Source organism: Panthera leo, chromosome C1 (genome assembly GCF_018350215.1).
Source record: "Panthera leo isolate Ple1 chromosome C1, P.leo_Ple1_pat1.1, whole genome shotgun sequence".
NCBI classification, from domain to species: domain Eukaryota; kingdom Metazoa; phylum Chordata; class Mammalia; order Carnivora; family Felidae; genus Panthera; species Panthera leo.
Window position 1 is genome coordinate 71,043,055 of NC_056686.1, and position 22,743 is coordinate 71,065,797.

The following is a 22,743-nucleotide window of genomic DNA, read 5'->3' on the forward strand; positions in this document are numbered from 1 at the left end:
AGCTTCTGGGTTGCTCCCAAGGTCTGAGAGGCCATGATTCCAGCAAGTACCTTTACTCCTAATTCCCACCCAACCAGTTTGCTTTGGCTACGCACCGAATGCAGTGGCCCCCAGCTGAAATTCTAAAGATACAAACAATGTTAACATGCACTTGATAAAATTCTACCATGGGTCAGTACCTACCATGCTACTCCAGGTGTCAGCCCAGTGATGTGACCTACTGGTGTAGGTATGACATTCAGTGGTCTGAATAACATGCCATGGCCACACTCTCCTTTGGCAGAAATCGAGGCCCTAATGGAAGGTATTACTGAGATCTGGAAGTCTAAACCTTCTAGGAGGCTGGCTGGGTGTTGGCAGGAGCGCTGGATGTAGTTGGGTAGTGGAACATCTCTGCTAAGTGAAATAAGCCAGACAGAGAAAGACAAACACTGCATGCTATCGCTTATATGTGGAATCTTAAGGAAAAAAAAAAAAAAAACCCAAGGAGAGGAGGAAAGAAAGCTTATTTCGTAGAAACAGAGACTAGAATGGTGTTTATCAGAGGGGAGGGGAAATGGGGAGACGTAGGTCAAAGGTCACAAGTATTCAGTTATAAGAATTGTAAATTCTAAGCACAGCATGACAACCACAGTTAATAATTCGATATTGTGTACTTGAAAGTTGCTGAGAGTAGATCTTAAGCATTCTCACTGCAAAAAAAAAAAAAAAAAAAAAATCTCACTCTATGAGGAGATGGATGTGCAAATTATCTTGGTAATTATTCTACAATGTGTATGAATACCAAGTCATCATGTCAGATACTTTAAACATATCCAGCTTTGTCAATTACCCCTCAATAAAAGCTGGAGGAAAACACAAAGGTAGAATTTGAGAGGTGTTTCTGTACCTTGCACTCAGGAAATATTTAATAATTGTTTGTTCCAGCTGAAGAGGAAGGTCTCAGGTTTCTTTAAAAAAAAAAAAAAAAAAAAAAAAAAAAAAGCCAGAAAAACAGTTGTGAATGAGGAAGTCTGATTGGGGAATATAAGAAACGGAGTGAATTTAGCGTCACAGAACCGAAGGGGTGTATGGAAGAAATGGAAGAAAGAAGGCAGGGCACTGATTATACTGGAAATGAGAACAATGATTTGGAAAAAATGACTTGATCTGACTGCAGAGGGAGGCATCTGAAGCAGTCAAGCGGGAGGTTAAAAAAAAGAACCAAGAGCCAGACTGGAGACAACAAACAGCTACATAGACAGAGGCAGAGGGGAGGAAAAGACCCCTAAACATGTCTCAGGGGGAGGGGTCTTAAGAAATGAAGGCAATCTGGGGCGCTTGGGTGGCTCAGTCGGTTGAGCGTCCAACTTCGGCTCAGGTCATGTTCTCACGGTTTGTAAGTTCAGGCCCCGCATCGGGCTCACTGCTGACAGCTCAGAGACTGGAGCCCGCTTCAGATTCTGTCTCCCTCACTCTCTTCCCCTCCCCCACTTGTGTGCGTGCTCGCGCGTGCTCTCTCTCTCTCTCTCCCTCCCTCCCTCAAAAATAAATGTTAATTAAAAAGAGCCTGATTTAAAGAAAAGAAAAAAGAAATGAAGGCAATCTGAAAAGATGGGATGCAGTGGGATTCAGTGGCATACAAGGATGGGGTTTAACTTGAAGCTGTCTTCCCTGTAACATCAGACAGTGAGGTCTTCCCGATCACCATGTCCAGACAGTGAGGTCTTCCCGATCACCATGTCCCCGCTCAGTACGCAGGGGGTGGGTCAAATGGTATTGTGGGAGGGCAACAACCAAGAGCTACTTGATCACTTACAGCTTGCCCTGGAATCAAACGCCTCTCTCCCCCAAGGCACCTGTTGCAATACCATGAAACACATAAAGTCTCTGCAAAAGAGGCACTCCTTTGATTAGCTGTTTTAAAACAAAAGTTTGAACACCCCTGGACTCAATGTACTAAGTATTGGTGCCTGGATGGCTTGACTCTGAAAAGAATTAGTCATTCTCTGTCTGATATGACTGCACAGCAACAAGAGGGCTCCTGCATGCCAACCATCTGATCGTTTCAGCATTTCTTAAAGCAAAGGTTTAACTTTTTTTTTTTTTCAACAGGTATCTGATAACTCAGGCATGCAAGGCAGCGAAACATTGAGAGCAGGCTTCTGCGATGCAGAAGCCATGGCAAGGCTACTAATGCTGACAACAAATATTTTAGAATTTCCTGGGATTCTATTAGCTCTTCTCGACTCCTGGCCTCTGTGTGTGTGCGTGTGCTTGTGCGTGTATGCACGTGTGTACACTTTTTAAAAAAATTTTATTTACTTTTGAGAGAGAGGAAAAGAGAGAGTACGAGCAGGGAAGGAGCAGATACACTTTTTTTTTTTTTAATTGAGCAAGGATATTTCACTGATGAAACCTATAAATAATATCAAAAGGCCTAGCTTCTGGTCTCAGCTCTTTTCAGACGAAGAACAAACTTCCCAGCACTAGTATAGGTGGGAACAGTACTTGACTAAGAAAGCATTCTGGTAGGATTCATTAGCAAGACGGGACAGTTTCTTATGAGGAATGTCTTCTGGATCACACACAAAGATGTTGGTGCTGTATTACAGGATTCTTATTAAGCTAACACTTAATGGTCAGGGTCTCACTTAGGATGTTTTATTCATAAATGTTGCAAAAGTGAAATGAATTATTAATGCAAAGATCATCTGTCAGAGACAGGAATCATTAACAGCATTTCATGGTGGGGGTCGGTGTTTACAGAGACCAGTAATGCAAACTCAGAGCCTTTCCGTTCTGTGGTGACCACACGTTTAGGTTGGCCTCGGTCTCCGGGAACTGAGCTGGCTATTTGCCAGCTGTCAGGCAGTCTCTGGGAAGAAACATACCCAGTCAACTTCCTCCCGACCACTTGTCCACATTACAAAACCTGCTATCACGATGGCACCAACAGTAGGCCTCCGGGCTCCCTCTCCACAGTACCTGTGACATTACTGGGGAAAAGGGCACTGTGCTTAAATGCAAGGCCAGGCTCTTCAGAGTCAAACTAAAGCCAATATAGCCAATATTTACTGAGCACGTACTATGTGCCAAGCACTATACTAGGTGCTTGTATGTGCATTATCTCACTGCATCCTCAAAACCTTGCCATGCCAGAGGCACTGATATCATCCCCATGTGTAAGAAGCCAAGTCACAGATGTTGTGTAAATTGCTCAGGGTCACATAACTTGGAGTGGCAAAGCCAGGATTTAAATCTGGTTCCCTCCCTATTCCCAGGCCCCTGATGTTGCCATCTACATCTTGCATAAAGTTTCAAGAGCATGCGGCTGTCATTCCCTGCAGAGAGATAGTCGTAACTGTCACTGCCATACTGTAAAATCTTTAGAACAAATCAAGAGTCAGCTAAATGTTGAGAATTCAAGTGACTTTACAGACATAAACAGAAATCAAGGGAGACACAAGTTATAAACCTCATGAATAGGGTTGATGTTATTCTATCCCTATCACTTATGTGAAGCTAATTAACCTTGAAGAGTGGGGTCCTAGAGCCAATCTGCTTGAACTTGACTCTCAGCTCTGCTACTAATTTTAGGCAAGCAACTGAACTTCCTGGGCCTCAGTTTCTTCAATTAGTAATAATAACAGGACTTTCCTCAAAGAGCTGTCATGAAGATTAAATGGAAAGAATGTGCCAAGGGCTCAGAACCACATATAGTACATCCTGAATGTTAACTGTTATTATTTTTGCCAATATGGGTCTATGGGCAAGACGCTTAAGTCCATCCAAATTTCCTTATCAACAAAACAGATCTGCACAGCATTGTTATGAGGGGTAAGTGAAATCAAATCCCCAAAGCATGTAACACGCAGACTTCCTAATGGTAGGAGCTCAAAAAGTATTCATTTGTTTTTCTCTTCCCAAGACAGCACTACCACTCACCCTTCTAAGACCTCTGTTTCCCATATTCTAAAATGGGAGACCCAACCATTCCTTGGCCACTCACAGGCACATCACGGCCAGAGCCTGCCAAAGGCCAGGCTGGATGTGAGGAAACCTGGTTTCTATTTTTAGTTGTAGCTCTTGAGAAGCCACTTTACTTCCCTTAACTTCAATCTCCTCATTAATTCACTCATTCTATTATAGTTTTTTTTAAATGTTTACTTATTTTTGAGAGAGCGAGAGAGGCAGAGAGAGACTGAGACACAAAATCCGGAGCAGGCTCCAGGCTCTGAGTTGTCAGCACAGAGCCTGACGCAGAGCTCAAACTCAAGAGCCGTGAGATCATGACCTGAGCCAAAGGCAAAGACTCAACAGACTGAGCCACCCAGGCGCCCTCACTCATTCTATTATAATCTCAACAAAGATGTTCCAGTCAGTGTGCTACACGTTTGATATGCAAAGGTAGATAAATAAGGTACAATCCCCGACTGCAAAGCAGGCACACTCTAGTTTGAGATGAAGGCATGGAACATGGAACAATTAAATGGATTGGCTGAAGTATGGACAAAATAGAGATGGCCCAGAGGCGGTAGTAAGCAGATTTACCTAGGTAGGACAGGGAAAGATTCAGAGAAGACAGGCCCCTGAGTTGAGTCTTACAAGATGAAAGGGAGCTTCCCAGACAGAATAAGGGGGAAGGTATTCCACCATGCACAAGGCTTAGGATCCCAAACAAACAAACAAAACCATAAATAATTATAGCTGAGTATAAGGCATATCTAAGGGAGGCAGAAAAATAGAATAATAATATCTTCCCCACTTATCTTGTAGGATTTCCCTGAGACTGAATGAGAACATGTATTAAAATGCTGAAAAAGGGGCACCTTGGGTGGCTCAGTTGGTTGAGTGTCAGGTCATGATCTCAAGGTTCATGAGTTTGAGCCCTACATCGGCTCACGGCTGTCAGTGCAGAGCCTTCTTTGGATCCTCTCTCTCCCTCTCTCTGTTCCCCTCCCCCATTTGCTCTCTCTCCATAATAAATAAACATTAAAAAAATAAATAAATCCCTGAAAAAGACACAGTGCTGCAGAAACATCATGTATGCTTATTACTAGTACTCTAGCAAGGCTCATGATGGACTGAATTTTCACCTATTTCCTCCCAGCATGAGAACCCCCAGCACTGTTTCTTTACCACCTTTGCCTCTTTCCTCTCTCCCCTGAGAGAAAGCAAGAGGAATTTAGCACTGACCTAAGTGGAGAGGTAGGAGGGAGAAATGACAAGAAAAACATGCAGCTCTTTGTTTCAGTTACCACAACCTTTTTCAAGGTCCTTTAGCCATAATGTTTCTTGTATTTTTTTTAATTTATAAATGTTTATTTAATTTTGAGACACACACACTCACAGAGAGAGAGAGAGAGAGAGAGAGAGAGAGGGAGAGGGAGAGGGAGGGAGCATGGGAGGGGCAGAGAGAGAGGGAGACACAGAATCAGAAGCAGGCTTCAGGGCTCTGAGCCATCAGCACAGAGCCTGATATGGGGCTCAAGCTCACGAACTGGGAGATCATGACCTGAACCAAAGTCAGAGGCTTAACCGACTGAGTCACCCAGGTGCCCCCATCATGTTTCTTATATTTTAAAAGATGTCAGTCATTATTGGCTGGAAAAGAAACCTCAACCATGGCTTTCCAAGCAGACTTAACCATAACCCATGTTAAGAAATACATTCTAGGGGCGCCTGGGTGGCTCAGCCTGTTAAGCATCCAACTCTTGATTTCAGCTCAGGCCATGATCTCAAGGATCACGGGATCGAAGCCCGTGTTGGGCTCTGTGCTGCCAGCACAAAGCTGGGATTTGGGATTCTCTCTCTCCCTCTCTCTCCGTCCCTACCCTGCTTGTGCTCTCTCTCTCTCAAAAATAAATAAACTTAAAAAAAAGAAAATACGTTTTATATTACAATCCTGTACACACACAAAAAGTATTAGTTACAATCTCCTAATTGATTTCATTACAGGTCACAACCTGAGGTTTGAAAACCACCACCTTAAGAGACAAGGTTTATGGAAGATTTCAAAAGTATGGTTCACAATACCCTCAGACTTCTTTCCTTTTTACTTTTTAAGACTTTGCAAAATAGAAGAAAATCCAGCCCATTTCCCAGGAAACATAACATCCTTGTATTCACAGTTCACGTGGTGTATTGTCTGACAATAAATGAGAGGTTTTCATGGGGGGCTTCTTGTGCATTTGTCTGGTTGCTACAGCCAATGAGCCTTGTTAACAAGCAGGATTTCAAAATACATGACCCTCTCTTAGGCAAGGCCTTGGTGCCCTGTGGAAAGCAGGGATCATGTGTCCGCAATGTCTTTTCCATGAGAACATTCAATAAGCAACTTCTTCCATGTAAAGGGCTCATCACACATTATGACCCTGAAATGAGCAAGCATTCTGCCTCCGGGCTGCTAAAATGGGCACACAATGCCTAGATGCCTTTCCACTCATATACAGATTTAAAATTCACACTATCATCACATTCCTCAACAAGGAAAAAAATCTGCTCCCTAACCAGCTCTGTATGCTTTGTATGCAACCAAAATACTAAATTAAAGCTGGAAAGACACATAAAGGTCATCTGGTCTACCTCTCTCCTTCCAAAGAGGATGGCCAACTAAATTTCCTGACTCACGGTTGAGCTATTTTCTGTTGTACCACAACATGCATCACTGTTCCACCAGGCCTTCCTTGTGGCACTACTCAAGCTTTAGATGTTTCTACTATCCTTTTGATTTTGTTACTTCTCTTACTTAAAATCCCTTGCCCACTCAAATCCCACCCATCCTTCCAGATCACATCCCAAGCCCTCCGAGAAGCCATCCCCAAACTCCACCTGTCCATCCCATCTTCCTTCTCTGAAATGAGATTCAGCTCACTGAATTCATGCAACTCTTTGCCTTTTAGATGCTGTTCAACAGACAGTTAATATATATTAATTGACTGATTTTGTAATGTTTAAAAGAGGGTATATTGAAAAGAAACTCCAATCTTATATTAATCTTTCCCACAACATATATATCAATGCAAGCAGAAAAGTCCAAATGATTAAATCAGATAATCATTACAGAAATAAGTAGTAAGCTACTAATTTGCACATACATAGAACCAGTGACTACAATGATGATAGATGCTACCACTGCTGATTTTTCAGAGATGCTATTATTTGGGAGACGCTTGTGTTAGGCAACTGAATTCTTACATGTATCTTCCTCCCTGAGGAGATACTATGATAGATGCTTTCATGGAAAAAGACTGTGCTTGACTTTGGTCACTTACTGTTATAACAAGATCATTGGATTTATAACTTGCAAAGAATTTAAAGATCATCTAATCTACCTCACATGATGAAATTTAACCAGGAAAAAGTGAGCTAATAATAGGCTTTGTATCACTCTTGTAGGAAATGACAGAATTGTGGCTAAAACCATATCTTCTGCAATCCAAAGAAATCAGGATCTCCAAGTCTAAAAACCTCATACTACCCAGCTCTTCAGTTTCATTTCCTCTGTCCCCAAACTTCTCATCTTCCACCAGATCCCTCTGTCTCACCACTAAGGAACTTCCCCAGGTCTTCGCCACCAAACTGTCTTCCCGCCGTTAACCAATTCCCCCACATTGTTCCATCTCAGTGCCACAACTTCTCTTATCCTACTTAGCAATTTCACAGTTTATTCTGTTTTTTTCCCTTATCAAACACCACACCTGCCAAAACTACATAGCTTCTGTATTTTACCCTTCCATAACCGTTCCAGACAAAGTTACATTCAAACCTGAAGCTAGTGACCATCACTATCCTACAGAGTCCTGTTCTCCCCACCTAGGATTACAGACTGTATATGATATATAATAAGCTGAAAAAAGAAAGCTTTCTCTTTAATCAGGCAGGTAACCTCTCAAGACAAACAGCCAAACAAACAATGATGCTTGCAAATCCAGAAGGGAAAATAGCAGAATTCACTGACAATCCCAACAAATACTGAACATCACTCTTCACCAAAAACATCAATACCCTATCTAGTTCAAGGGTGGAAAAACTGATTAATGTGACTCCTTCCTTTTCTTACTTTTAGTCTACATTCTTATCAAGGGGTGAAATGAAGAATGAGGGGGTGAAAGCAGAAGACAGAATAAAGAGAAAACCAGTAAAAAGTCCAAATAAATCAAAACTGGCTGGAGAGTACAGTGTTACACATGTGGGCTCTGAAGGCCAACCACACGGTGAGTGCTGGTGACACTATCCATCACTGAGTGGCCTTGGGCATATAGCTCTGCTCAGTTTCTCCATCTGGTAAATGGGGATAACAGTGGCACCTGTATCACAAGATCGCCATGAGGATTAAACAGGATGGTATCTACAACACACTTGGGACAATGCTTAACACATAGTAAGTACTATATAAATATTTGTTAACGAAAACAAACCCTCAGTTTGAAATCATTTTAACCATCACGCTATGTATCTGCTGACTTCCATATCTTACTAGCAATTTCAGGACCCAGAGGCAGCATGATGCCTCCCATACCATACGACAGATTCCCTACATCCTCTAATATGAATTGTTTCCCAAGAATTCATTTCATAATTCCTTCGTACTGGGACTTGACAGGAACATACTCCAGGGTCTCTCTCAACAACAGTCCTCACTGCTGTAGCCACCACACATGGTGAGAAATGGCCTCTCTGACAGAAGACAAGGCCTGTGAGCCCACACAGCACCAGTTCCACCTATAACCCGGACTAGAATGACAGGGCAGCCGACCAGACTGACAACAAAACAAAAGGAAAATTCTTTGCACCCAAACACCTCTTCTAGGGACAGGGCTCTCAGTGCAAAGCCAAAGTCCTCAGAGCTATTCAAATTTGCTGCCCTAAAGCCTCTTCTCCCTTTCTTCATTTTGTTCTGATCAGGCTATACCAGATTTGATCTTCTCAAAGTCACCTAAAAACTACTAGGTTTGCTGGGGCTCCTGGGTGGCTCAGTCGGTTAAGTGTCCAACTTCAGCTCAAGTCATGACCTCGTGATTTGTGAGTTCAAGTCCCACAACAGATTCTGTGCTGACCACTCAGAGCCTGGAGCCTGCTTTGGATTCTGTGTCTCCTTCTCTCTCTGCCTCTCCCCTGCTCACATTCTTTCTCTCTTTCTCAAATAAACATTAAAAAAAAATTTTTTTTTTCTTAAACTACTAGTTTGCTAAGCTAAGCCTAGTAAGACCTTATCTAACTCTACTTCCCAAGACTACTCACATTGCAGATACTCCCTTTCCTTGATGGCTCTGTTCTCACAGCTTCTAGGCCACCATATTCTCCTGGGTTTTCTGGCTACTCCTTGGAGGGCTCTTTTGTTGGTTGTTCCTTGCCTCCCCACCCTCCCTACACTGGAGGGCCCCCAGCCTCGTTCTTTGGTCCTCTTCTGCATGTTCACCATCCACATTCACCCCACTATGGTGAGCTTATCCACTCTTCTGGTTTAAAATACCATCTCTTCCCTCAATGACTCTCAGTGAATCTCCAGTCCAGACTTAATCCCTGAACTCCTGATTCAATAACTCACTTGGATGTCTAATACGATTCTAAAAACCAAACTCCCGATCTTCCCCCCAAACCTCCTCCTCCACAGCCTCCCCATCTCAATGAATGACACGCCCCACCCTCCCTCCTCCTGTCACCGTGCTTCACACCTTATCCATCAGCAAATCCTGTCACCCCGATCTTTACAAGACATCCAGAATCTGACAAGGCACTACCTCCCAACTGCCCTCTCGTCCCTGTCACTATCACCTCTGTGAGTACTGAAATGCCTGCCCTCTTATATTTTCTTGCTTTTGCCCTTGCCCCTCACAAAACCGCATCTAAAGAGGTACCATTAAAATGCAGGTCCAATCATGTTACCTCCTTGTTCAAAACCTTCCCATGGCTTCTCATCTCACTCAGAAAAACCAAAGTCCTTATGATAACTACACAGCCCTATGTGATCTGAGTGGCCCTAGCACCTCTCATCAGCTCCCGGACCTCCTCTCTTTCCACTCTCCCCACTTGCTCTACTCCAGCCACACTGGCCTCCTTGCTGTTCCGGGTTCCTATCCTTACTGCATCTCCTGCCCAGATGGCCTCCCCCAGACACACACACAGCTCGCTTCCTCACCACCTTCACGTCTGCTCAAAAGTCATCTTCAGCGGAAGCTAGAACTGCAAACTAGACCTGCTTAGCCTCCTTATTTTCCTGCCCTGCTTTATTTTTCCCAATGAGACTCATCAACTTATTTAATAATTTTTAAATTATAAATATAATATAATTTAATTATATATAATTTTATATTATATACATATATAATATATTTAATTTAATTAATAAATAATATAATTATATATAATATATATTAATATAAATCATAATATAATATAATATAATATAATATTTATATTTATATTAAAATGTATTACAAAATTATTTTCCTTGTCCCCATTACAATACTTGACTTGTTTTCCCCTGCAAGAGTGTAAACACCAAGCACGTTGGGGATTTATGACTGTTCTCATTCACTACTGCATTCACTTAGCAAGCACCTTGTATACACTAGGCTCTCAATAAATATTTGCTGAATGAATGGGAATAATGGCTCCCTTGGTTCCTCTTACCTAAGACAGTCATCACCGTCTTCATTAGCTTCATGGGTGTCCTTCGGCGGGTGATGGACCCACTTGTATGTGGAGACAAAACGTTGGTTTTCCTCTTGACATACATGTAGATTCGCAGGTACACCACAACCATGATGAAGAAGGCCACAAGGTTGGACACAGTCCAGAAAATGAGGTAACTCCTGCTGTAAATGGGGGCCAGGGAAGAGCAGGCAGAGATGTCACAGAGGCAATTCCAGCCCAGTGTGGGGACCGCCCCCATAAAGATGGCAATGGCCCAGACAAACAAAATGAGCAGCGTCACCCTCTTTTTTGTCAGGTTGCTGTGGATCCGCATCCTCATGATTGACATGTGCCTCTCCACAGCAATAACCAACAAATTGGTCAGAGAGGCGGTCAAGCTAGTGTCCAGGAGCCCCTGGCGGAGAAACCAGCGGTTGACGGTCAAAGTTTTTGAAACGGGGCCAGTGTTAAACATCAGGAATACATAGGCAATTCCAGCAAAGAAATCTGCAGCAGCTAGGTTAGCCAACAGGTAGTAGAAGGGGAAATGAAACTTTCTGTTTTTGATCACTGCTGCGATGACTAGAGAATTAGAAAAAAAAATAAACAGGCAGAAAAATGTTCCAACACACAAAACAATCACAAGCTTCGTTCCTGTCCACTCATCGGCAGTGTCTGTGTTGCTCCTATTATAAAAAAAGTCCATCCGCTTATCATAGTAACACTCATTCATTGTGGAGAAGAACCGAACATCCTAGAAAGAAATTTAAAGAAGAAACAAACATCACTCTTTGCAAATTCAATCGCTAAACCACCAATTGCCACTGCTAAGCCCCGTGTTCTAGCCAACTTCTGTTAATCCTTCAGATCCCGGTGTAAATATCCCTTGCTCCAGGACTCTGGCCCCTGACCTCCTATCACAACATTTATCTTGCATTAGTAATTGTTTGTTTCCCAGGCTACGTCCAAGCTCAGTGAGGGATGGTCTACGGCTGTTTTGTTCACCATTAAAATCTCAAGACCCACCTGTCCTGGCTCCCTCATGACCAGTACTTCCTGAATGGCTGGCTGGTTGAATGAATGATCATGGATCAGCAACAGATCAGATATTCTGAGCCCTGCAATATCCACTCTGCACCAGTAACAATGACAACACAGCACGTAAATCCTTTCTCCTGGTGGTTTCCAGTTCATTCCTTACTCATGGATTCTGTTCACTAGGCAAGGGCAAGTTGGTAAGGCCAGGCACATTCTCACCAAGATAATGAGTACTGAGATACTCTTCTCACGACCAAATGGAGTCCCCAAGAGATCGGTCTTGTACCACTTCTGATTCTACTCCTGATCCTCCTTTTGCCATCTTTTCGTCTCAAGCTGTAATAACAACGCTCACTTATTAAGCATGTGATGCAGGGCTGAAAACTTTGTTCTCAGTACTCCTCCTTACTTTTTTTGTTCACTTCTTCCTTATTGTCCTAATTCAAATTATACCAGTGGGGATCTGCTTACTGGATTTCCAGACTCAATCAGTTTAAATCACTTTCCTTCCCTGGGCTTTCAACGCAGCGGGTGGTGTGAGCTCTGGAGGTTAGGCAGACTTCCAAGGATGTAAGAACATACCTGCCAAGTGAGGGTGAGTCCTCAGGACATATGTCTGAAAGTAGACCCCAAACTGGGGCATCAGGCAGGCAGAGAAGACGCTGATCTCAGGACAAGATCTCTTGGACACCAAAACTAAGGGATTCTGGCCAAGGAGGGGTTGAGAGGAGCCTAAGGATGCCTATCCATCTATGCTTGGTGGAGAGAGAACAGGTGTTCTGCCTCACAGTGGTCTGGCCACAGCCATGAAGGGTCCCATCAAAGGAAGCTGGAGTTGAAAGCCAGGAAACCGAGAGCTACGATGACTATGGGCTCCCTTTCAAGGACTGAGGCTGCAATGTATTAGCTGGAAAACCAGAGATCCAGTAGGCCCAGGCACTAGCAGTCTACTGGTGTGAATGATGTGGCTCTAACAGTACGAGCTTGACAGAAATCCCTAGCTTTTAAGATTCTTATAAATGCTGTAATCCAATACCATATCCAGAATCAGGATAAGCAGAGCAGATATCAGTTTGAAATTGCACAAAATAGAAATATATCTTAGACTGTCTTTTTTTGTTTTTAGTTTTTATTTATTTATTTTGAAGGGGGGAGGGGCGGGGGGGGGGGTAGAGAATTCCATGCTCAGCGCAGAGCCTGACACAGGGCTCAATCTTACAACTGTGAGAACATGACCTGAGTAGAAATCAAGAGCCAGACACTTAACCAACTGAGACACTCAGGCACCCCCCTGGGTTTCCTTTTTAATTTATATTTTAATGGTGTAATGATACTTTAACATGAGTTAGGTACCTACTTCTCTGTCATAGTAAATACGAAGTAAAATATCATTTTATATGCTTAAAATAAACAAACTGGCAATGGTCTCAAGAGGCAAATGGTTCTAGTGTTTTTCAATTACAAGGAAAGGGGACTCAATTTTAATCACAAAAGAAAAACTACTCTCTTTGGCAGACATTCACCAACGTTTAACTGCCAACAGCAGACAACTCCATCAACAGGCCAACATACCTATGCTGTATCATGATAATTTTCCCCAATTAAAAATATATAATTTGAATAGCTTCATGAGGTTCCAGTATATGAACATGACACACTTTATTTAACTAATCCCTACATGTTGGACATTTCAGTTGTCTGTAATATTTAGCCTCTATAAGCAAGGCTGCACTTTTGTACATTAATCTCTACATACTTAGCCAACTATTTGCTTAGGATTTCTTTCTTTAAAGAAAAGGACCAAACCCTTGTTTATTTATTTTATAAAGGCACCCCCACAGTCGGGGTTGAAGGTCCCCTCTGGATGGAAGCAGCCCAACTGACCCACCACCAACAGGCAGTTTGCCCAAGAGGATCGCTTAGGATTCATCCACAGATTTCAACTTCATGAAGTAAAGGGTATAAGTTTATTTAAAGGTTTCTGATAAATATTGTCAAACTCATCGTATTTCTAATCCCACCAGTTGCATGAGAGTTGAAGACACTAATCTAGTGTAATTCAATTCAAATATTCAAGGAGAAAATTCAGCTTTCAACAGTATTAACAGTATATAGAAATTCAAGACAAACCATTCAAGAACATGAAGAATCTTAATGGTGCAATTATTATGTGTTCTTTCACTAATAAAAAATAACTTATGTACTTTATTTTGCTATATACTCTAGATAGCTAAGAGAAACATATTTATTTTTTATATATATAATTTTTAAAATGTTTCTTTATTTTTGAGAGAGAGAGAGAGAGACAGAGACAGAGAGAGAGACAGAGCATGAGTGGAGGAGGGGCAGAGGGTGAGGGAGACAGAATCCGAAGCAGGTTCCAGGCTCTGAGCTGTTAGCACAGAGCCTGATGTGGGACTCGAACTCAGGAACCACAAGATCATGACCTGAGCCCAAGTCAGATGCTTAACCAACTGAGCCATCCAGGTGCCCCAAGAGAAACACACTTCTAATTTAAAAGTTATGTTATCCTTGACTAACTCATCAGCAATATCAATTAATAGGTCAGAAAGACACTGGGATAAAGATACCACCAAGAACACTTTAAATTTCCTGAATTTCCTCTTGAAGGGGTCTTAACATTTTAGTTTTGGTTCATAAATATGGTGGAATTTGTAATTATATGATACCCTAAAACCTCAATGATTTTTACTTGAAAAATCTTCAAATTCAACTTTCCCTCCATCAAACCCCAAATGGCACATTCTTAGAACATATTTCAACAAAAATCGTCCTGAGACTGAGAAGTAGTTTTGTCTTACCACGTTGAGGGAGAAACCACAGAAAAAAACATGGTTAACCAGAACTCTCACCAAACAGCTCCCTACCTCCCAGCCTCAAACCCTACTTTTGGGAGAAACCAACAATGAGAGCAAATAAAGTTCACACAGGGAAACTATGAAAAAGATTCCCTAGGATGGAATATTGTACAGCCACTGAAAATTGTATTTACCATGAAGTTGTATTTACCATGAGAAAAAGCACACACATGCCATCATCTTAATTGTAAATAATTATATAAGTATGTATGCACATGCATACATATATATTCATATATATGCACACACATACATTTTTTTTCTTTTTTTTGGAAATAAAAAGACTTATTCATTTTAAAAGCCCACTACAGAAAAATGTACACATCTACATTTCTCAAACTTTACACACATATATTTCTTGACTTATCCTTTAAAGATACAGAAAAATAGAAGGAAAAAAATCTCAAAGTGCAAATAGTTCATTAAGGATGGTAGAATTGGGAATCATTTAAAAAATTTCTTTCCTGGGGTTCCTGGGTGGCTCAGCTGGTTAAGTGTCCGACTTTGACTCAGGTCATGATCTCACCGTTGGTGAGTTCGAGCCCCACATGGGGCTCTCTGCTGTCAGTGCAGCACCCGCTTCAGATCCTCTGTCCTCCTCTCTTTCTGTCTCCCCTGCCAGCACTCTCTCAAAAATAAACACTTAGAAAAAATTCTTCCCAGTTTTTTCTCTGGTCTACATTTTCTGTAATAAATAAGTAAAGAGACTTTTAAATGCTAGTTTAATTCTGCCTTGGGACCATACATTCCACTTAATGTATCCTACCTTTCTTTGACAAATATGGCTCTGAAAAATCAAAATTCACGTTCAAAGGAAAAGCCTCAAGGATTCGCTATGTTCATTACTGCTACTCTCACCAGCACAGCACACTTGAGAGTTTTTCAGTGATAATGAAAATAAAATGGTTTCCTGCCTCAAATGTCATATAACCGTAAAACCTCAGACACTGACAACTAATCAAATCAGGACATCCCTTTCCCCAGCTCTCCTGTAAAACATTTCCTAATGCAATCACCCCAGAGCTTCAAAAATGAATAACTAGAAGGGGTGCCTGGGTGGCTCAATTGGTTAAGCGTCCGATTTCGGCTCAGGTCATGATCTCGTGGTTTGTGAGTTCAAGCCCCGCATCTGGCTCTGTGCTGACAGCTCAGAGCCTGGGGCTTGCTTCGGATTCTGTGTCTCCCTCTTTCTCTGCCCCTCCCCTGCTCATGCTCTGTCACTTTCTGTCTCAAAAATAAATAAAACATTTAAAAAAAATTTTTTTAATTGAATAACTGGAAGTTTTGTGAATTAGTGCTTTTGATTTTTTTTCCTCCCCCCGTCATATGCTGCAAACTTATTGATGGTCCCTAGTACATACTAATGACAGATCATCATATTTTCTCAGTTGGAAATTACCAAAAAATTTAATGAGCTCATAACAAATGATCAATTTATTATCTCTTGAACTCTCTCAAACCCTTAAAATAGGATTCTGTGATCCGGGCCTAAACATCTCCTCCGCAGAGACACCTTCTCCGAAAACTCCAAAGTAACCACAGAGCCCTGTTCTATCTTCACCACGGCATCTATCATTTGTTATATATTTTCTTCCGTGTCTATGCATCATTTATGGTCCATCTCCCACCCCTGGACTGTTCTGCTCCAGGAGAACAGGGATCTTGCCAATTCTGACCACATCTGTGACATCAGCATTCATGGGAGGAACGAATAAATCTCGGTCCTACACTCTCTCTTCTCCCACTAACACGAAAGGGTCAAACACCATTGCTGACCTCCGTATCATGCACTAAATGTGTCCATTAGAGAACTACTTACCTCTGTTCTTGGGTTAGTTAACTTCCTATGTCCACGTCATTACTACTATTCCTAACCGCTAATATTTGAGTGATTACTTTGTGCCTGGTGGGTCATCTCATTTAATCCTCCCAACAGTGACGCCCATACTATCACATCCATCTGGCAGGTGAGGAAACTCAAGCGCCCTTTCCCTAAGGTCATACAACTAGTAAGAGACAACCCTGGATTCTGTTCAGGCAGCTGTGTTCCCAGGCCCGCACGCCTATGGATGCCACTCCACTTTGTCTCCACGGGCAAACAAAACACCCAACAACTACAGTCACACTTACAGTCACTACAGAATTACCAAAACAGAATGATCCAATCAAGACACATTCAAAGACTGTCCTGTACCATAAAAAAATCTAGGCGTTATAAATAGCCTGGGTTTCTTTGTTTTGCTTTAACAGCCCTGAGAAGCACAGAAAAGGCACTTTTCTGAAAATTTGTTTTCAAATTTTATGGGAAGTGGGCCACACAACATGGTCAATTTCAAGACTAATGTTGCGAAGCTTTAATTCTGCCAAATCCCCAGCTGCTTTTTTTTTTTCCTTCCCCCCCCCCCCTTTCTTCTTCTCTTTTATACCAAAGGTTTAGAGGATTTGGCTAGTTCCGACCGACCCCCCAAACAAAAGATGTTAAACTTTGGAGCTATTACCACAACTTCAAACTTCAGTAATTTAAGACTTCATAAAATGATGGCTTAGGAAGTCTATATGTGGAATCCAAATGAAAACTTCATGAGCAAAGCTTTCATTTAGACTCTCCCAAACTTGATTCTCTGAAAAAATGTTCAGCTAGCCCATAATGTGGAAACAATTATGAAAATTAAGACATTTGAAAACCACTCAAGCAGCTTTTATTTCTGGCTACATCTCATAAGACACGGTGCTGCTGGCCTTTTAGCTGGCTTTCAATAATGCTCCCCCTTCCTCCTAGGACACAACAGGGGGCATCCTGAACGAGGTCAGTGGGTGCTGTGCATATTTCCTTTTCCTGAGGCCTGCAAATGTGGAATAGTCCGCTCCCCTCTGGAAACCCCAGCCAGATGGGAGTTGGAGGTTAGGTCAGCTGCTGTGCTAATGGCCAGAAACGAGACCACTTCTGCATAAGCAATCACGTTTGCTCACTGAATTCTTTTTAATAATTCATGTTAATAGTAAAATCAGGATAGCATGGGAGATTTAAGTCCACATGTGATCCCTGAGGTTCATTTTAGCCATTAGTTTCAAAGCCTTTGGACTTTGCTATTCCCTCTGCCCAGAAGCCTCTTCCCCCACATACGTACAGGCTCATTTCCCCACTTCATTCCTGCTCAAATGTCACTGCATCAGACAGCCCTCCTCTGCCACTCTCTAAAAGAGCACCTCACGCCACCCTGCTGAGCTTTCGCCCTCTGTCCTGCCTCATTCTTCTTTGCAGCATTTCTGACTACCTGTCACCATCTACTGGGGTTATGGTCTACCTCTCATGAGAAGGAAGTCAAGGACATTGTGTTGTTAGGGTGTGTCATCCCCAGTACCTGGAACAGTGCGCAGCACACAGTAGGCACTCAGTAAAACACTTGTTAAACATAGAACTAAATGCAATCCTTGTGCATACATGTCCGCATGACCGTAACTGTTTACCCAATCCGAGCGTTATTACTTTCTTCTTCTGTGTACCCTCTAATTTGGATCTCACAACTCTCTCATTTTCTCCACGGACTTGGCTCCAAGCCCCAGTGGTTGAGAGGTGTGAGGAGTAGAGTTCACCACCCTTGAACAGGGTGGTCTGAAGGGCAGTCCCACAATTGAGACCTCTCCCTTGTGTGTATGGATATCAGAAACTATGACTCCTCTTTGAACATAACTTCAAAAGAGAGGGCAACCCAGTGGCCAAAGCTAGAACAATTTGAGCAACAAAACAAAACAGCATTGGACTATAAACCAGTGTATAAAATAAACACTCTTAATGCATACTGATGTGAGTAAATGACTGAATAACAAATGAAAAAGAGGAGATAAATTTCCCATGCAGAAGAATTCCAAATAAATTATACAGACATTCTACTCTAAAAGAGGGGAACATAACTCCTCCCAGAGGACAGCAGGGAAAGGGCAGGGGGTGGGGAGGGGTGAATCACTTTTCAGTGGAGAAGCTTGACAAATGACTTTACGGAGGTGATCAAGGTCAACAGCCACAGTGATAAGTGATGTTGCCAATCTGTACTCTTGATATATGTTAAGAATGGCACTCTACTGTTTCCCAAACCCACAACTACAGTCTCATCACGAGAAAACTCTCAGACAAATCCCAATTGGGTGACATTCTGCAAAATTCCTGATCAGGACTCCTCAAAAACTGTCAAGGTCAAGAAAAATAAGGAGAATCTGAGAAACTGTCACAGTGAAGACATAAGGAGACATAACATCTAAATACAATACGTGTCTTGGATCCTAGAATGGAAAAGGGACATTAGGGTAGAAACGAAGAAAATCTGAATAAAATACGGACTTAGGTGATAATGCTATATCCATGTCGGTTCACTAATTATAACAAATGTACCACATTGATGAGATGCAAATAATAGAAAGAACGGTGTGCGGGAGTAGAAGTATAACAAGGGGACTCTATACTATCTGCTCAATTTTTCTGTACATACAAAAAAGGGAACCTGCCTGGGTAGTTCAGTCAGTTAAGCACCCAACTTCAGTTCAGGTCATGATCTCACAGTCCATGAGTTCAAGCCCAACGTCAGGCTCTGCGCTGACAGCTCAGAGCCTGGAGCCTGTTTCAGAATCTGTGTCTCCCTCTCTCTCTCTCTCTGCCCCTCCCTCGCTTATGCTCTGTCTCTCTCTCTCTCTCTCAAAAGCAAACATTAAAAAAAATTAAAACACTCACATTTAAAAATAAAATAGATTTTAAAAAAGAGAGGAGAGGATGTTATCAACCTCACTATACTTCAGTCATTTCAAGATAAATAAAGCTCACGTTTCAACAGTTGCTGTACTCTGTTAGGGTAAAACACACAGAGGAGAAGCAATTTGTTTGAGATTCAATTTAAATGGATACTGTCTGTGATTGAGTATCTCTTAAGAAGGAATAGTAAAGTCGGGCATACAAAATTGTTCTGATTTAGACCCTCCGTCTCCACACAACAAGGCCTCCACAATGCACCCAGGGCCTCTACTGGTGGTAAAGTTCCCAGGCAGTGGCCACACAGAGGAGGGGCAGACACACGCGGGGTGCACTTGGGAAATGACAAACTTCCGTGGCTCCGGTCGGTCGTGCTCGGCCCAGCGGTGGTGACCTGCGGGGGAGAGCTGCAGCTGGAGCCTGGCAGAATAAACATGTCCCTCTGCCACTGCACGCTTCTGAGCCCTTTAGGTAAGGAGGACCGTCTGCTGTATGGCAGCTGGTTCAACCCCTGCTCTCTCTCTCCACCGAGTGGGCGGATTCATAAGAGGCCACGGTATATACACACTGCTTCTATCTACGACTTGTTTACTAAACAACTGTGAGTGAATGTATTGTTCCCCAGATGTCGCTGATGACTGAAGTCTGTCTTAAACCTCTCGATTAAACAGGAAAGCAAAACATGCAGAACTAAACCAAAGAAGTGAGACGTGGGTTTTATGTGATCAGCAGATTCCCTGACTTAACCTGTCCAAATAGAATGTGAATGTTTCATTGTGTTTGCTTTATCTATTATGCGATTTTAGTGCCATCTAATCCAGGAGGCTAGAAAGATGACAGACACTTTGTCCTCTGACCCTCTCAAAAGGAAAGATGCTAAGCATAATGCTTAAAATGAATGTTCACACATAATATAACATGTTCTATCACACAGCAAATAATCCTTAGACCATTATGTAATCACATGCTTTACTGTTTGGAGGAGGAAAGTGCCATAATTTAAAGTGTAGACATTTATAGCTAAAAGAAGTATCTTGTACAAAGAACTCTGTCACTGTGAAAATATATTTTGAGAAACTTGAATGTTCCTGCTTATAGCAAAGACTTTCCACAAGAAGAAAATTAGGTTTCTGAGGGGCGCCTGGGTGGCTCAGTTGGTTAAGCTATCGACTTTGGCTCAGGTCACGATCTCGCAGTTCGTGAGTTTGAGCCCCATGTCGGGCTCTGAGCTGTCAGCACAGAGCCTGCTTCAGATTCTATGTCTCCCCCTCTCTCTACCCCTCCCCTGACCACGCTCTGTGTCTCTCTCAATAATAAATAGACGTTAAAAGAAGAAGGAGTAGGAGGAGAAGAAGAAGATGATTAGGTTTCTTTAGATGTAAAACCCACAACAGACAAAATTTTGGTCCAAACCGTTTGTCTCAACCTAACTGCAATACTGCATTCCCTTGCTCACTCCTTTGCATGGCCCTGTCCCTTGCCTCCAGCCCTAAAATGGATCTTCAAGAGTCTCTTGCTTTATACAGTTTGTTCCAAATACTCCCCCACTGTCACCAGCAATGGGTCCATAGCGATCTGCAGTGTGGCCCCTCTGTGCCTCTGGAGATGACGCCAGCCCTGACTGAATTCTAAAACTCTGTATAGAAAGGAAAATCATATTTTCAAAGCATGTGGCTATAGTAGGTAAGAGTTGTTTTATTCAAGGCTTCGGAGGTTCTTTTTTTTTTTTTTTTTCCTTAATGTTTATTTATTTTTGAGAGAGACAGAGTGCAGGCGGGCCAGGGGCAGAGAGAGAGGGAGACACAGAATCCGAAGCAGGCTCCAGGTTCTGAGCTGTTAGCACAGATCCCGACACAGAGCTCGAACTCATGAGCCCCAAGATCATGACCTGAGCCAAAGTTGGACACTTAACCGACTGAGCCACCAGGTGCCCCAAGGATTCGGAGATTCTAAAAGAGAGCACCACTACTGCTAAACCAATAAGCCAGAGGGTCTCCTGCAGGGATTCTACGCCCTGGTCAGGGAGCAGCACTCGTCACTCAAGTGGGAATCTCACAGCCTTCCCCATCCTGCCTCCCTCTCCCACCCCGCAGGGCCTGTCTGGTAGTTAGAGCACAAAGGTGGCTGGTCATGGAAATGCATACAAAAGGCATCTGGGCGATATGCCTGATCTCATCTGTGGGCCCCCCTAACCCCCGCTCCAGCCTTCTCCTTGTGCTCTTTACCCTGCAGGACTCCATCAGCAGCTCCCCTGCCCTCCAGCTCCAGCCAACGAAGAGGCACAGCAAGAGACTGTGAGGCTGTGAGGCGGGAGAAGGCAGAGCTGAGACACTGACGGTCCCTGCTCCTTCCCCGCCGGGCTGCCATGGGCTGGCCTGATTAGCTGCTGTCAGGCAGCCTCCCCCTCCCCTTGGCTTTCAGGTTGAGAAGCCTTGACCGCTCCTTGCTGCTTCCAGCTCTCGGTTGGCACCGCACCATCTCTTGTTGGTTTCCGTGAACTCTGCCCTCTGCCAGTTACCAAGTGACCGTTTCCCCTGTTCCAATTACCAGTGTGACTGTATCATTTGTTTCTTGTGGAACGCTGATGATACAGATGTCATTTAAAGTACACTGTAGCATGACAAAAAAAGGTTATTTTCAAGCTTTTAATATGTTATGGAGTTTCTTAAATCTTTTAGTAATATTTAGTAATATTAACATTTCTTAACATTGTGAATCCAACAAACAACTCCCAGAGAAGGAAAGAGGAATAAATCATATTCCCGAGGGCATGGACCAGCATCACAACTCTTTTGATGTTCTCAGTGTCCCATTACATGCACCAGAACCCTACTAAGTTTCTCCACGCACAGGGACTTAATAAATGAGTGATTTACCCACGGCAATAGGGGTTATAGAAAACACAGGTGATGGCACTGGATTCCAGGGGATCCCTGCATTCTGGAGTCTACCTCACAGATGTCCTTCAGTGTAATCCAGGACCCGTCCCAGCTCTACCTGTGTTGCTGGTCTTACACATCATGGAAATACATGACATGGATCAGTGTGAAGTTGGGCTAAGGATTAGCCAGATTTGAAACCAGATGCTGCAGAGAAGGGATCAGTAGACTTTCCCTTACAATCAGTAGAGGGCAGGGGAGGGTAATGACAACCTGAGCCAAGGGGGCACTGCTGCCTGATGCGAGGCAAAGGCAATGCAGACATATGACAAGGGTGACACATGGGTGGGCACCACCGATCCATCCCCCAGTGGCAGGGCCAGCTGTGGGGAATCCTGGGGAAGTGCTGCTCTCCCAGAAGCTCTATGGCCTGCAGCCTTGGTGGAAATGCTACACTGGTAGACGATCTTTACGTGCATTCAGTTTTGAGAGAGAGAAAGAGAGAACAGAGAGGTGGCACAAGCAGGGGAGGGAAGAGAGACACACAGAATTCCAAGCAGGCTCCAGGCTCCGGGCTGTCAGCTCACAG

General features: G+C 43.0%; 1 protein-coding gene across 3 annotated transcripts in view; it reads right to left on the minus strand.

Annotated features, from left to right (window-relative positions):
- LPAR3 (lysophosphatidic acid receptor 3) overlaps window positions 1-22,743 on the minus strand; it is a 99,623-nt gene that overhangs the window by 42,106 nt on the left and 34,774 nt on the right. For all 3 annotated transcript variants that reach the window (XM_042952448.1, XM_042952449.1, XM_042952450.1), the window contains exon 2: window positions 10,618-11,374. In XM_042952448.1, coding sequence (XP_042808382.1) covers window positions 10,618-11,374 — 757 coding nt within the window. The remainder of the gene's footprint in view (window positions 1-10,617; window positions 11,375-22,743) is intronic.